This window comes from Hylobates moloch, unplaced genomic scaffold, assembly GCF_009828535.3.
Source record: "Hylobates moloch isolate HMO894 unplaced genomic scaffold, HMol_V3 SCAFFOLD_3, whole genome shotgun sequence".
NCBI lineage: Eukaryota > Metazoa > Chordata > Mammalia > Primates > Hylobatidae > Hylobates > Hylobates moloch.
The window spans coordinates 171,236,459-171,253,876 of NW_026652278.1; the positions used below are offsets into that span (position 1 = coordinate 171,236,459).

General features: G+C 42.9%; 1 protein-coding gene across 6 annotated transcripts in view; it reads left to right on the forward strand.

The window, feature by feature from the left end:
* Positions 1-17,418, forward strand: part of TENM3 (teneurin transmembrane protein 3) — a 1,044,221-nt gene that overhangs the window by 1,008,324 nt on the left and 18,479 nt on the right. For all 6 annotated transcript variants that reach the window (XM_058436908.1, XM_058436909.1, XM_058436910.1 and 3 more), the window contains 2 exons: positions 14,187-14,362; positions 15,642-15,877. In XM_058436908.1, the coding sequence (XP_058292891.1) occupies positions 14,187-14,362; positions 15,642-15,877 (412 nt within the window). The remainder of the gene's footprint in view (positions 1-14,186; positions 14,363-15,641; positions 15,878-17,418) is intronic.

Consider the following 17,418-nt stretch of genomic DNA (forward strand, 5'->3'; position numbering starts at 1 on the left):
GTAAACCATCTTGGCTCTGACCTCCTCTTCCATTGACTTGCTGGGCTGTAGAAAGGACCCCAACTAGCTAACAGGGTCCCCTTGTATGAAGACACTGTGTCTTCAGTTAGTATTAGGGACTGCTTCATGCTGCTGTTCACACCACTTAAAAACAGTGGCCACACACGATCATTCCTTAGTCAGAGTAATTCCAAGGAAACTGAAAAGATCTCACCTGCTAAATATTTATTATTTAAAAAGTTGTTTATGCCTGAAAAGAAACCGCGGTTCTTACACTCAAATGCACAAAGAAAGGAAATCCAGTGTATTGAATTGGGGAATAGAATAAGTTATTTAATAGTAAATGGCATTTCACAGTTCTCTGCTTGCTTACCCACATCAAATACAAACCGTTTGGGCGTATCTAGAGGCTGTTGTGTCTGGTTAAAGAAGACAACATGAAAAAACTATGAATTCTGGCCAATATGTACATGCACACCAGCAGGTTAGTGACATTTTTTTAAATCCTGGGACTTTGAATATTTGGAGCTCTATATTTGTGGAGCTGACTCTGTGATCTTTCGTGAGCTATATTCAGATTCACAGAGCAAATAAATGAGTTTCAGCTTTTACACATTTATGTAGGTATATATGGGTCTCCGGCTTCCCATTTGGGTGGTTTATTGTCCCTCATTCAAGCTTTTCAATTTCAGAATGAGCTTCTGAACCATTCCTTTATAATGAACTTAACTCAGTGCCCATGGCAAACGCACGACTCCCACTGACATCAGTTCTCATGCTGTAGGAGTGCCTCAGAGAAGGGGTCCCCAAAGAGGAAAGACGGGCAATGTGAACAGCGCATGTGCTACACCTAAGCCTATTTCAAGTTCAAAATTGTATACCAAAAGCACAAATAAAGCAGGAAAACGCAATGATGATTATTCATTAATTAGAAATGATATCATTAATTAGAAAAGATATGCCCATTGTTGTTGACACTGAATCCTGTTTTAAACAGCCTGGCTGCAGTGCCAGGCTGTGTTCTCCTTACAGAGGTGACCACTGTAATCGCTTCCAATGTTAGAAGAATTGGAATTCTGGGTGCAGAATTCGGCTGGGTGCAGTGGCTCACACCTGTAATCCCAGCACTTGGGAGGCTGAGGCGGGTGGATCACATGAGGTCAGGAGTTCAAGACCAGCCTGGCCAACATGGTGAACCCCTGTCTCTGCTAAAAATACAAAAATTAGCCAGGCGTGGTGGCACTTGCCTGTAATCCCAGCTACTCAAGGAGGCTGAGGTGCTACTCAGAGAGGCTGAGGCAGGAGAATGGCGTGAACCCAGGAGGCGGAACTTGCAGTGAGCCGAGATTGCGCCGCTGCACTCCAGCCTGGGCAACAGAGCGAGACTCTGTCTCAAAAAAAAAAAAAAAAAAAAAAGGAGGCTGAGGCAGGAGAATCGCTTGAACCCGGGAAGCAGAGGTTGCAGTGAGCCAAGATCATGCCACTGCACTCCAGCCTGGGTGAAAAGAGGCTCCATCTCAAAAAAAATAAATAAAAATAAAAGAAGAAGAAGAAGAATTAGAGAGGTATCTTCCACAGGACAAAACTGAGAGGATATCCTTTCCTTTGGTAGGCATCTGCCATCCAACCCTAAAAATTCAAAATACTGAACCATGCATCATTGTTACTTCTGCCAAAAACTGCATTAAAAACTGAGCAGCCCACGTTATAAGTATATACATATATGCACACACACACATATATCTTAAAATGGTGCTCAGCCACCTGCTTTATTTTCCTTTTCCTTTCTTCATGAAAGAAAACATTTAGGAGTTTAAGAATGATTTGTAAGTGATTTTATCAGTAGATCACTTAAAATCATGGGAAAATTCTATTTTTGATAGAATTTTAAATATTTGATTTAGTAGAATCAAATAGTTTCTTTTTTTGCCGTTTTAATTGCTTAATAATTTTGCTTTAAATTATTAACCAAAACGTGTATTTCCAGGGACATCAATAAAGAAATGCATATGCAATTTTCTAAAGTGGCTGCTGTACATTTCAAGCATTAACCTGAACACTATGAAGGCAATACTTTTATTAATACTTGATCTATTCCAATTCCCTTCTGCAGTCTAGTTTTTAAAAATCATTAGTTCTGCCCAGGTTTCAAAGGAGAAAAGGAACTGGGGAAATAGTATATTATTCAGATTACTCAAAAAATTGCACAAAAAATAAAAACAGATTAGTCAGATTTTCTCAGTTCATCAGCTGTGTCCCTGGAGTGTGTTGATAGCTGCAAGGTTGAATTAACTCTTTCAGGGTGTTTCATTTGGCAAATCAATGTTCTAGATGTGCTAACCTGTTCCATAACGGTTCGAGAGTAAATGCAGCTTCCACAAGTGTCCAGTTTCCTCTTTAATTATGCAACTGTCTAGATTAGATGATTTGATGGCCTCATATCTGTGTGCATCATCAGCTTCCCTTACACGGTGATTATCAGATGATTTACCCTAACACTAAGCTGTGTACACTAGCCATTTAAAATGATTGATAATAAAGCAAGAAGTTTACACGTGGACGATCAGTGCAAGAGAACTTTTCATGTTTTACAATCACAGAACTGAAGATTGACAATTGAGTGTTTCCTGGAGACTTTCCAGCATCTGTGGCTCATTCCTCTGACATCAAAATAAAAGCAATGCCAGCAGCTCTCACTCCTGGATTCCGTAACTCCTCAGCCTCCCAGGAAGGTGTTCAACACAGAGAAAGTCCCTGGCCTATGTTTCAGGATCCTAGAGTGGTGTCAGAATATCTTGAGGCTGCAAATGCAGAACCAGTGTGGACACTGCACTTCTCTCTGGAGCTCTCTCCGGGTTGGGGAAGGCAGTCTATGAAGGAGATAGGATGGTTGGGGATACTATGTACATGCTTCAAGTCACCCCAACTCCTCACTTAGCTACACCGCCCTCCCCTACCCTGTCATCACCACTACCATGTCTCCTGAACACACATACTGATATACTTCAAAAAAGGTTTCTGAGACTTCAAGTTCATCCCAAAGCTTGGTGAAGCCGTGGTTCTTCAAGAGAGACCCCCACAACCTCTCCAAAATATTGATGTAAAGAAATACTCCTTTGTAGCACTTTCTAAACACTACTTTTTGTTCTCTTTAAGTGTATTTTAAGAGTGTAGGTCTGATGTAACTTAAGATTTTCCCCTGACTGAGCTTTTTAATAAAAAAGTATATAAAAAGCAAAGGCTGAAAAACTTATAGTGTATTTTAAAGTAGTTAACTGATTAAGCATTTAATGAATGTAAGTCAAGCATCAGCTAAAAGAAAGATGTCATTCTGTTTCAAACTCTAGAAAAGAAAAGATGGGGGCAGGCGTGGTGGCTCACACCTGTAATCCCAACACTTTGGGAGGCCGAGGCGGGCAGATCACGAGGTCAGGAGATCGAGACCATCCTGGCTAACACGGTGAAGCCCCGTCTCTACTAAAAATACAAAAAATTAGCCGGGTGTAGTGGCGGGCGCCTGTAGTCCCAGCTACTCAGGAGGCTGAGGCAGGAGAATGGCGTGAACCCGGAAGGTGGAGCTTGCAGTGAGCCGAGATCGCACCAGCCTGGGCGACACAGCGAGACTCTGTCTCAAAAAAAAGAAACGATGGAACCAAGTTTTGTTTTGTTTTTTTTTTTTTGAGATGGAGTCTCGCTCTGTTGCCCAGGCTGGAGTGCAGTGGCGCTATCTCGGCTCACTGCAACCTCTGCCTCCCAGAGACTGTTCATGCCATTCTCCTGCCTCAGCCTCCCGAGTAGCTGGGACTACAGGTGCCCGCCACCACGCCCGGCTAATTTTTTTGTATTTTTAGTAGAGACGGGGTTTCACCGTGTTAGCCAGGATGGTCTCGATCTCCTGACCTCGTGATCCGCCTGCCTCGGCCTCCCAAAGTGCTGGGATTACAGGTGTGAGCCACCGCGCCCAGCTGGAACCAAGTTCTAATAAAGGCAAGCATAAGCTTTGCCAAAATTAGAAGAAAGTACTCATTTATAGAGGATGATGTTTTTAAGCTAGGTCAGTTAGCGTTATAGTAATAAAAGAAAGGTTACAGGAATGTTCTATCTGGAGGAGCAGAATGTATCTAAATGCATCAGACTATTCCTAGAGAAGTCAACAAATATTCAGGATGACTAAACCTCAAACCTTTAAACCCTCAAGGAAGGTCAGAATGGGCTTATGCAGTGGTTATTTATCATTTACAGCTAGTGAGAAAGGTTATGCCCAGGAATTTATCTTCATGTTCATATCGGTGTATCCATATCCAATGAAAGATTAGCTCATTCACCCCTTACTAATTTAATAAAGATTTCTAGTTTTTTAACTTAATTTTTAAAATGTACCTCATTCTCCTTAACACAACGATTAACCATAAGCATAGTTAATCCCATATGGGACTGGTCCAGGCAACACCAGCCTCTGAGGAAGCACTGTTTCCAAAAGCAGCTGTGCCACCTAATAAAGAAAATGAAAGTCTTTCCCATGCTACATTGCAAAGGCAAACAGATTGACAAATTATTAAATTATTTCAAACCTCTTAGGCTTTGATGAGGTGGGAAGTTTTCTGTGCTTTTTGATCATCAAGCATTTCCTATTTAGCCCCTAATTTCCTGGCATTCATTCATTCACTCATGTGCTCATTCATTGAGTAAGAATTTATTATGTGCCAGGTACTGGCCTTAGGTGCTGGCGAATGCAGAGCTAGATGACACATTCCCTGCTTTCAAGGAGCTCAGAGTCCACTGGGAAAGAAAAACAAGTAAACAGTGATAAGAATGGTAAGTGCTAGCCGGGCGCAGTGGCTCAAGCCTGTAATCTCAGCACTTTGGGAGGCCGAGGCGGGCGGATCACGAGGTCAGCAGATCGAGACCATCCTGGCTAACAAGGTGAAACCCCGTCTCTACTAAAAATACAAAAAATTAGCCGGGCGCGGTGGCGGGTGCCTGTAGTCCCAGTTACTCGGGAGGCTGAGGCAGGAGAATGGCGCGAACCCAGGAGGCAGAGCTTGCAGTGAGCCGAGATGGCGCCACTGCACTCCAGCCTGGGTGACAGAGCAAGACTCCGTCTCAAAAAAAAAAAAAAGAAAAGAAAAGAAAAAAAAGAATGGTAAGTGCTAAGATAGTTGTTCGACAGGCCGTGGAAGTACAGAGGAGGATCATCTAAATCCGATTGAGAATTGGGGACGGGATGAGGCAAGAAAAACTTACCAAGGGAGGTAATTTTTAAGATCAGTGTTGCAAGTTGAGAATAAAGGCTACCCAGAAGAGAAAGAAAGAGACTGCTAGGCCACAGGAAAGCATTTACCCAGGAGCAGAACGTGGCAGGCTTTGGAAAGAACACAGCTTGGAATGACAGGAGCATCGAATGTGTGTGGGGAGGAGGGAGATGAAACCGGGGAGGAGGGAGATGAAACCAGGGAGGGAGATGGTGCCTCTGCGCAGGTAGGGCTTGCACCGCTACGTGAAGAGCTGGACTGCGGTGGATCTTCCCTCCGGGGTAGGCGGGACTCTATTCAAGGAGTTTAACAGGGACAGCAACATAGCCAATCTGGTGACAATGTAAGGATAGATTTAAGGTAGAAAAGTAGGTTAGGAAAGGAAAGGTAGGAGGCAGTAGAGATCAGTCAGTCATTAGGAAATGAAATGTAACTTGCTGTCTGAATGTAAGAGGTAAGGGCAAAAGAGGATCAAGGATGAGTTTCTTTTTTCCCAACTTAGGTGACTAGTGGATACGGAGATACAGGGAAGAATTGTAGGTTGATCAACAAAAGATGAGTTCAGATTCGTAAATTATGACTTTGGGAGTACCATGGCACAGTCTAGCATGTGATTAAAAATATATATATCTGATTGGAACTTAGAGGACAATTCCAAAGATGTGGACACGAGAGCTATTGGGAGAGCCGAAGCTATAAGTGTGAATAAAATCATATTGAAAGAGAACATAGAAGATCTGGTTACAAGTGGGAAAAAAAAGGTGCAAATATGTGAGCTTACAGACTGAAGTTTCCTGTGGCTTCATAATAAAAGACAACAGCTGTGTTAATACTGAAGGATCCACTTTCTCCTACTGGATACTCTATGCCGAATTTTTTGAAATCTTCAAATCTGTGTCTTCCCTTGTATTTTGCATCACTTTCTGTATTTGATCTTCTTTCTTTGCTCCCTTTTGCTCCTTAACTGCCCAAATGTGGCCATTCCTCTGCCTCCCCTTACTTCTTGCACTTTGCACAATGTTCATTTTCTCTCTTAAAGCTTGTGAGTGGGTAACATCTTCGTCTCCATATTCTCTCATGTTAGCCTGTTTTTCCTTCCCCTTCCTCCTTACTCACCTCCGTTTTCCAAGTCATTGACACTCATGAGATGAAACTAAAAACCTGGGTTCCGGTCGCGATCGTGTCGCTTACCCCTCACTGCATGACTGTGAGAGTCGGAGCACCTCTCTGGATTTTCTTGTCCTCACCTCTAACATGAAAGGCTCCTTAGTAATTAAAAATCACTTCCTATTCAAAAGAAAATATGTGATTCTACCATTTCCTTCCAACTTCTCATAGGCCCCTGTCAAGGTATATTCTAAAAGAAATAACACTTAACAAAAGTTACCAAGTTTCCTCTGCTAAGACAGTTATGCATATTGCATTTTGGTCAAACTAGTATCTTATATGTTATGTTGGTGGTAGAAATAGCAATTTATAGTAATAAATAGAATTTTCTCTTTCCAAATGGGCCACCTACTTTTTAAAAATCTTTCCCACTTACTAGAAGCCTCGCACAGCCCTCCCTGTCCTCGCTGAGTGCCAGGGTGTGGGTCCACGTATGGCTGAACAAGCACCAGGATACAAGGAGAACAAAAGAGAAGGAGGAGTTTGTCCTCTGAGCACTTCCAGACCCACGGAATAAATCCAGGAGGATGAGGGCATGCACAGTTCTGTTTTACAGACTCTTTGGAGCAAAAATTTTCCTCGCCATCAGCTGTCTAGCAGGTCTCCATTTCAAGACCAGATAGCTAAACAAATAAGCTGTATCCCACCCATGTCAGCCTTCCTCACTCGATAAACAATTTAAAAAAGAAAACAAAAGACTGTCTTAAACATGATTCTTCTCTTAACGATGGCTAACCCAGAATCCTTCAAATCCCGAAGGGAACTAATTCTGGAATGCCCTGACTTGGATGCCTTTGTCTCAAGGCCTGTGAATTTCAGAGCTGGGCATTATCACTTTGTCAGTTCTCCCTGATGTGGTAATGACTATGAAAGGAAAGAGGCATTGGGTCACTATTTTTGAATTTGATCCTTGAAGAAAATGTCATTTCTGTGACCATCTATCACTATGCTCAGCGTTCAAAAGGGCTGGACCAGAGAGGAGTGGGGGAGGCTCTGCCCTTGTCTACATGCCTCTGAACTCATGTTAGCTGGGGGGTGTTTGAAAAAAAAAAAAAAGAATAGCAGCTTGATTGCAGACTGCTACCCTTTCTGGTTTTATGGAGCAAAGCACGGGTCAGAATTTGCCCCATCAGCAAGACCTCCTAATTAAATGCAGCAGCAACAAAGAAATTCACATTGGGGTTACCAACACCTACCCCATACAATTCTCACCCCTTTCTCATCAGGATCCCCTTAGCACCGAGACCAAACTCACCTGAAATAATACTTTCTTTTGTCTTCTCTTGCATTTTCCCTGCCATTTTTGATAATAGGTAGGTAGCAGGCAGGGGAGTATCAGGTGGTGCCATGATGTGGGCGTAGGCGACTGCTCTATTTCCCTTGGTGATAGAAGCATTTTCTATCCAGAACCTGATTTTTGAGGATTTCTTACTACCTTGCTACAAATTATTATTTGTCTATGAGATAATTGTTAAAATACATAAACCGCAGGTTCCTTCTCAGAAGACTTGCATGTAAAATCTTTTGATGTTGCTGTTGCGAATCACATGACTGGCATTAAGATTCTGCATCAGCCCGCCGTTCCACGGTCGCTGTTTGTGCACGTGTCCCTCCTCAGGAAGGACGATCAAGGAGTGATTTATGCCTACATGTTTAGTCATGACAGGGTTAGGAATTGTGTTCCACTTTACCTCAACAACAGATAAGAGGCTGTTACAAATTAGCAATGTGGGAAAAGTCTTGTGGTAACTGGTGACAAGATGGAGGGGATTGTTTGTTTTTGTTGTTGTTGGCTGTTAAACTATGGAAGGAAATTTGAGCCTAAGCAACTCTGTTAGATGGAAGAAAAGATTCTCCCTCTGTATAAAGTGTGTGTGTGTGTTTCTGGGTGTGTGTGTGTGTATTATATACACACGTATATACACTACGTATATTATATATACACATCACACACACATTATAGTGAAAGTGGGAGAAAGATGGGTTAATTAAGTCTTTCATGTGAGTTCTTACTGGGATCCAAGTCTGAAAGCAAACCCATGTAACCCACGAAGCAGCTCTCAAAGCAGGCTAGTTCTGGGATGGCGCTGAGGAAGATCCCGAGGAAGGCCCACTCATAAGGAAACTTGAACATTTATCCCATCTGGAGGCCTTCAGAATGAACCCAAACCAACATCTGCTGCTGTCTTGCCTGCCCAGAACAGGCTTGGTTTTGTCCGGAGAAAGCAGTCACATTTCAGTGACTCTCATTCCGGCTTCCCTAGGTGAAAATGACAGGTGTGGGAAGGGCATTGCCACCATTATATATGTAACGACATATGCTGGTCTCCTCTTTGAGTCAGGCCAATTCAGGGTCAGGCTGAATTCTGGACTGCCAGTCCACAGAAGGGATAAAGAGTACGTCACTCCGCCAAAGAGCCCACCTCCAGAGTTAGAATGACTTCTCTGCCCTGGTGTATGCGCTTCTCTAAAGCTGTGCTCTCATTTACACATACTCTTCTCAAAAGCAGAAGATAATTTTAAAAACATAACCTTTGGTTAAAGAAGCCATTTTATGGGGAGCACCAAAGACGATAAATACTCCTGTTGTCAAGTTTTAAAGAAAGTTTTCGAGAACTGCAAATTGTTTCCACTTGAATAAATTTGCAGTATCAATAGGCTGTTGACATTGGGTTGGTAACAGCCTAAATCAGTTGATTTTACTCTCAGTTGAGCATCTACTGAAGATGTTTAAGTAGAAAGGTACTATAATCACGGTGTTTCAGAAGATTGATTTGGTATCACTGAATATGGGAAGAGGCAGATAGACCCATTTTAAAAGTCTAGGGCAGCTCTGGGAATAGAAAGATAAATATCTGAGAGACATTACCAAGGAAAAGGAAAAAGTTAGGAGCTTCACATCTGCAAGGGGCAGAGGGAGAGAAAATTTCACGTCAGGTTGAGTGTAGCATTCTCAGCTGAGAACGACTGAGGCTGCGATTCTCTGAGGCATTTGTCGATAATCCCACTACTTAGGGAAGTTTAAAAAGAGATTTAAAAATATACCACAAAAGCTAAAACAGCAACTAGGCAAACATGCAATCCAAATTAAAGACGAACAAACAGATAAACATCAAATAAGGGCATCTCATCAGTGGAAGAGCGGTAGGTCACGGAGAGCCTGAGGACGTTTGTCCTTTCCAGCAAGAGTCCTTTGTAAAGAGGGATCAGGCAGGAGCAGGAAGGAATGTGCTGTGTTATGAATTTGAGACCATGAGGCTAAGGCCAGAGGAATGCAATGGAGGGCATGAAGTTGATGTTCCATTCAAATTCCCCGCAGCCTATTGCATTGTACATTCAAAAAGCTAATAAAAGAAAACTACCTCTCAAATCTACAAGCTGGGCCGGGCTAGTTCACCACTAAGGCCAAGCAACATTCAGTTGAGCCACACAGTTGCAAATAAGCAGAGAATCTGCCCAGAGGCATATCTAGTTATTGAAAAGGTCTTTTTAAGACCTGGAGTCAGAGTATTTCAGAGGCTCGTTGGACATTCGTTGGTGCATTGGTTTTCTTCCTTTGTGGAGGTAAAGAAGAGTTAGCCTGATGTTTATGGAAGTATCTGAGAGTCGTCTTTGAAGACATTTTCTCTCACTCCCTTAGTCAGAGTCCCCGGGTCATTTTTTTAATGTCTTTCCTTCGCCTTTTCATTTCTGTTGACATAGGTGCTAATCTGTGAAAAAGTTTTTACTCGTCCGCACTGAAATGAAAAAAAAAATGATGTGGAGAATGTTTTCATAAAGCTTTATTCGTTGCTTTTAAAGAGCAGTCCTAGGCCGGGCGCGGTGGCTCACGTCTGTAATCCCAGCACTTTGGGAGGCCGAGGCGGGTGTATCATGAGGTCAGGAGTTTGAGACCAGCCTGGCCAAGATGGTGAAACCCCATCTCTATTAAAAATACAAAAAAAAAAATTACAGGCACAGTGGCAGGTGCCTGTAATCCCAGCTACTCAGGAGGCTGAGGCAGGAGAATCGCTTGAACCTGGGAGGCGGAGGTTGCAGTGAGCCAAGATCGCGCCACTGTACTCTAGCCCAGGCAACAGAGCAAGACTCCGTCTCAAAAAATAAATAAATACATAAATAAAGAACAGTCGTTTTGGACGGGCGTGGTGGCTTACTCCTGTAATCGCAACACTTTAGGAGGCCAAGGTGGGTGGATCACCTGAGGACAGGAGTTTGAGACCAGCCTGACCAATATGGTGAAATCCCGTATCTACTAAAAATACAAAAATTACCTGGGCATGGTGGCGGGGGCCTCTAATCCTAGCTACTCAGGAGGCTGAGGGGAGAGGATTGCTTGAACCCAGGAGGCGGAGGTTGCAGTGAGCTGAGATCGGGCCACTGCATTCCAGCCTGGGCAACAGAGTGAGACTTGTCTCAGGAAAAAAAGAAAAAAAAAAAAAAAACAGTTCTTTTGAAAGAACTCACCCTGCAGTTAGGTCCTGCCTCTCTTTGATACGTTTAAATGGCCTTGTTTATGAAACGATGGGAGTAACAAGTAGTAGTTTTTAATTTAAAAACCCTGTGTTGATCCCTGGTTTTTTTTCATGGTTTGTAAAATTGGCAAGTCAGGGAGCCACTCTCACCCCCACCTTAGGTTCCTCATTAAAACCTCGCTTTCTTTAAACCTTCTTCAGCACCTCATGTTCTCCAGTGAGATCTGCCCAAGGCTGCCTTCCAGTATGACTCTGTGCTGGCCGCTGTGCCTCAGCCGGGCCCCTGCACCCCGACACCTTCCTCCGCAGCCCTCCCAGCCCCACCCGGGCCCCCGCCTGGCTGCCTGATCCCACAGTCTAGTTCACCACTAAGGCCAAGCAACGTTCAGTTGAGCCACACAGTTGCAAATAAGCAGAGAATCTGCCCAGAGGCATATCTAGTTCTATTCTGGGGCCTAGCTTGGTCCTCACCTGGGTGCAGCTCTTCCCCAGCTATGTCAGCACAAACACATCTCCCCTTCTGCTCACTCTGGTGAGTGGTAGCCTCACAGGACACTCATTTTTAATAGTTAAATTGTCATGTATGTGACCTCTGCTCACCCAGACTTCTTTGTTTTCACAGTATCCTCACACTTTAGCTTGCACGGAAAGGCTGTTCTGAAACTGTTGGGTGCCGGGTTAGATAGGAGCTCTGAGGACCCTGACACCGGAGCAGCCTTCCTTGTGCAAACACTTCAGCCCTGTTAGTGCCTGCACTTAGCTTCAGCTACTCCTTGGAAGGCACAAATTCAGAACTTCCAGGGCTAAACTGTTAAGCTGGGCCACTAAGATCCCAGCTTAACCCTCTGTCATTCTAACTGTACTACCTACAAAGGTTACCTGTATTTTTATTTCCCAAAGAACCAAAGGCTAATAGGTGAGAGTCTGAACTTTCAGCTTCCTGGGCTGTATCTCCCTGTGCCCAGGATCCTGTGATACAGAATGCCTGCCCAGCAGGGAATGGAATGTGTGGTAAGCCAATGAAAGAGCAAAGTCAGAGGTTGCAGAAATGCTTTCTACAGGAGAAAGGTGTAGTTTCTGCTTCAGATTGAATGGGGCTAGAAAATATAAACCAGCAAAAGGGTCAAAAAAGGGCAGAGGAAAATGAATCAGCAAGCTGCTTGCAGGTGGTACCATCTATATAAAGCTAGAGTTCCCAGCTTTAAATCAGGCACTGTGATCTACAGGAGGGCTAATGGGCCTGGGGTCAGCTGCACAAAAGTCCCAGTTATGGTCCAGTCAAGAGACAGAGTGAGAGCCAGATCAAATCAGCTAACCATGTTGTATTTTCATTTTCCATCTCTGAAATGGGGGGGAAAACAGTGCAATACAGAATTCTATGTAGAGGCATTCAAAAGGGCGTTAATTTTTTTTAACCCAATAGCACGTTCTTCACATCATACCATGAGATGCGTAATGTGCTGCAAGACTTATGCCAAACTGAACGACAGAACTTGAGGCTGGTTTTGTCAATAATTCTGTAACTCTGCACTGCTTGCTCTTAAATAAACCAGTGCGTGTTTGTTTCTTCAAGAGCAATAATGTCTTCAAAAAAGCGATCACAGCAATAAACTGTTGGATTTCTTTCATTTATGCCTTCCTTTGCCAGGGGCGTTTGGGTTGGTGGGGAGGACGTCTTCAGCTCTGCCTTTTGTGAGTCTAAACAATGATTCCACTTAATGGTGCATTTGCTTCCTCTGCGTCTCCATTCCTGGCTTCTCCCTCCCGAGTGCCCGTTCCTGCCGCTGGCTGAGCAGCGTGGCAGGTTGTCAGATCATGTCAGTCAAACCCATGATCTGATCAATACTGTCCCCACCGAATTAATGGGATCAGCTCATCACCGGGCACGGAACAGACCTCCGTCCCTCGCCTTCCTCCTCTCTTTCTTCCCTCTCTCTACTATAGCATTGTCCTGGCGGAGTCTTCTCTGTCTTTATCCCCTAGAATCTTCTCCTAATGAACAACCACATTTTTCAAAATGAGTGTTTTACTAAAAACTCCCTATCTCATAAACAAGTGAAACAAAAAACAAATGAAACACCTCTATCCTTTATTCCAAAATATCACTTAAGTACCTTTTTTACTCCTCACTCCTGTGTGGCCCCGTGTTTTCACCTATGATTATGATCCCCTGTCACTGTTTTCCTCCCCTGGTAACCTGTCTTTCTCTGACAGCATTGTTTCTCTGTTAGTTCTGTGTCTGGGTTTATTTTAAGTAGGATGTTGATTCAGGTCTCCATCTCACTGGGAACCTTCGATTAGTGAAGCAGTCTTAGAATCATTCTGAAATCCACCCTTTAGTATATTGTGGTCCCAAGGAAACTCCTAATTTCTCATCCAGAATTTTGCTTTCTTTAAATTTCTTCAGACGACACTGTCATTTTTGAAATTTTCTCTGGTGCTGCCACAAATAGAAAAGTCACAAAAATTCAATTCTTCAGTCAAATGTTGTATCTATGATGCATATTTATGAGCACAGAACAGCTTTTAAAATGTATTTTAACACTCAAATTATAAGTTCCTCTTGTATTTGTCTGCTAAAAACAGTGTGTAATAAAAAAACAAATAATCATTAAATGTCAGGAAATACTGCATCTCATTTCAGTGAACACAGTAAATCATCATGCAAGATATTCCCCATTCTTTCAATATCACTGTAGACAAGATGGGTTATCATCACCACTGCCAGCATTCAAGCTCTAATTTACCATTATGAAGTATGTCAATCACTAAGAAATAAGAAAGTCTTTAAAAGGTTCTTATTTTATTAATTTGTTGAAGATGTCTGAAGATACTAAAAGGATTTTTTACATATGCAAATACATACATGCACGTAAACATACTGTACTGTACTGGCACCGAGGGAGTAAGTCAGTAAATCTTTAAGAACTGACATAACAGTGAATTAAATCTACTTTATAGAAAATATGAAGGAATACTAAGGAATTTAATATCAGCAAACATGTTCCCTTTGAAACAGCAAATCAGATGTGCAGGAGGATTTTGGTCACACTTGAAAGAATCATGTGCTGAGATGGAGAGCTGGTCTGTTTACTCGTGTTCTCACCGGTGAGGTTTTTCTATGTTAAACGGGTTTTTGATTACTTCAAAGCATGTTTGAAGTCCTCACTCTGCATCGCTCATGCACAAAGACAAATGTTCCTCCAAATTTGTGCAACTAATATTGCTACACATTATAAGTCAGAAGAAACTGCAGTTTCCTATTTAACACCAAGTTAATGCGTCTTGTATTTAGCTATGACAGTGAAGGTCGTCTGACAAATGTTACGTTTCCAACTGGAGTGGTCACAAACCTGCATGGGGACATGGACAAGGCTATCACAGTGGACATTGAGTCATCCAGCCGAGAAGAAGATGTCAGCATCACTTCAAATCTGTCCTCGATCGATTCTTTCTACACCATGGTTCAAGGTAAACACGAAAGCATCATTTTAAACTGATCATTTTAAAGTACCACCAGCACCCAGATGGAAGGCGGCAACACCCATTTTCCAAGATGAACCAGAAAAGGGAAGGTGAAAATACAAACCTCTAGAAATATTGGTGACATAATCTACGGTGTACATGTAATATTTATTTACTTATATAGACATATTTTAAAACCACATATAAAATAATCTGTCAACCTTGGAATAGTGTCTGTTTCCATTCCCATATATTAAAACAACTTCATTCCAGCCCTTCACATGCATCATCAGACGATTTTTGCACCACCCACGAGTTTTCCAGAGCAGGTCTTCTGACCGCCATCTAAGTACAGTAGTTTGAGACCTAGCACTTTTTGAGTCCATATGTGATGCAGTATTGTAATCTGCATATCATGGAAATTTTATCCCAAATTCCAACTACACATTCATGTAATGCCTGGAGTGTCCATTTTTTCATTCCATCTATAGTCATCTGGATGCCATATCTCCATAATGGACCTTCCTTGCCATATTCCTTTCTAAATTTGAAAAAGCCTGTCTACAATGAGTGTAATTGTGAGTTCACAACTCTAAGAATAATTATGAAATCTCTATTCAACTTTTTGACTCATTTTTTTTTACCTGCTCCATGAAGTAATCTCTAACCATCTAAAACTGCTATTGCTTGAATTCATTCCTTCCCCAAATGGTCCTATATTATTTCAAAATTTTAAACTGAGGCAGTAGTCTACAATATGAGCTTTTTTGTATAAAATATAAAACGTCTTCCTTTATTGAAGTCAATTTCGGAGGGAACATTGCTTTCTATTTTTGGTATTCAAGATATAGATATTAATCCTTTCAAAGGATCTTTGACAGAAGATGCAGGGATTGGGAGCAGGGGAGGGAAGTCTTCCAAGACCTTGGAGGTGTGTACACCACCCTCCTGAGAGATCACATATGTGCCTCTTTACAAAATATGTATTTAGTGCACATCCCATGGAGGCTGAGCTCTCATTTCATCAGGGAAATGAGAAAAAGAAGTCCATTAAACTGGAGAAGGACTTCAAATTCCCCTAAAGTTTGCCTTTAATATTTAGCCAAACCTCTGACAGCATGAAATGCCGGGGATCAAGGTTGTTTTGTTTCTTTCTAAAAGGACATCATCAGGTACTCCTTATTCCTAGTCAACTTTTAGAAATTTAGATCCCATCTCACGGCACAACCGGCCAAGTATTTAATCCATATCTAATAGTTCATGTTTTGTGCTTCTTGTTCTTTAGATCAGTTAAGAAACAGCTACCAGATTGGTTATGACGGCTCCCTTAGAATTATCTACGCCAGTGGCCTGGACTCACACTACCAAACAGAGCCGCACGTTCTGGCTGGCACCGCTAATCCGACCGTTGCCAAAAGAAACATGACTTTGCCTGGTGAGAACGGTCAAAACTTGGTGGAATGGAGATTCCGAAAAGAGCAAGCCCAAGGGAAAGTTAATGTCTTTGGCCGCAAGCTCAGGGTACGTACGTGTTGTGGAGCAGGAGATAGCTGCAGCCCTCTGATCTGTGCAGATCACCCTGAGGGCAGGATGCATCTCCTGCTCACCCCCCTATGTCTACGCTGAATATGAGCACTACGCTCATTGTGGTTCCAACCCCACATGGGCCTGTTCTGGCAGGTGCAGCTGGGGAGGCTGGAGGGAGGTCAGGTCGTGAGAGGGCTGAGAAGAAAAAGCAATAGGACACTAGAGGGAAAAGGAGATCAGGAGTGAAGGTAAAGCCATGACCATGAAAACCAGCTCCAGACATCTTCCAGGTCACTTTCCTAGAGCCATGGTCCATTCCCAAAGTGCACTCCGGCTGCTGCTCTTTGTTCTGCTGAGCCCCAGATGCTGCCGCCACCTGCATCCCCGTTTGCTGCCTCTACTCACTGCTGCTTCCCAGGGCCCCTGCTGCCTTGGGCCGCTGCAAACGCAAAGCTAGTTCACAGGCCTCCTCTTGCCCAGCTGTCCTGAAGCAGGGGTCACGTGCACGCATGCACACAGCATCACACCTGTTCTCAGATGCAGGAGTTCATCAAAAGACAAAGACATGGATGACAGCTGTGCCCCTCACTCTGCATACCAAAGACACAGCACCTAACTAGAGTTCAAAAAAATACGGGTTGCAGATGAGGCTCTACTTTTTGCTAATAGTAAACCTTGTGGGAGAATCAGAACATCTCTGAATCTGTTTCCTTATCTATATAATGGTATCTATATTATGATATAGATTATACATTATCTAAATGCCATAATAAGATAGGAGATATATATCTATATCGATAGATAGGATATATATATATATATATATATAGCTATATTGCAGATAAATGAAATTTTCCCTATACCACCTCTGTTTTACACAGCTGTTACAAGAATCAAATGAGATAATGTGAAAGTACTTTGAAAACAGGCCAGGCGCAGTGGCTCATGCCTATAATCCCAGCACTTTGGGAGGCCAAGGTAGGCGGATCACTTAGGGTCAGGAGTTCAAGACCAGCCTGGGCAACATGGTGAAACCCCATCTCTACTAAAAATACAAAAATCAGCCAGGCATGGTGGCAGGTCCCTGTAATCTCAGCTTCTCAAGAGGCTGAGGCAGGAGGATCGCTTGAACATGCGAGGCGGAGGTTGCAGTGAGTCAAGATCACGCCACTACACTCCGGCCTGGGAGACAGAGCAAGATTTTGTCTCAAAACAAGAAAAGAAAAGGCATGGTTATATATTCCCTGACCCTAAAGCAGATAGCCTCTTCTACTCACACACCAGATGGATAGGAAAGGGCTGTTGAGCTTGCTGGATAGTAAAATTTCACTGGAAAGAGGGAGGAAGGGGAAATAGTTTGTCCAGAAACTGACCACATAACATATTGCCTGCTATTCTTGGAGACAAGTTATAAGTAAGTGTGCAGTTTTTTTTTCGTTGTAGTACTGCTTTGCAGGACATAAAAGGAACTTAGGCAGATGAGAGGGAAAGAGAGGAAACCCAGTCTGAAGTCCCTGGTTCTCTGCCTAATCCTA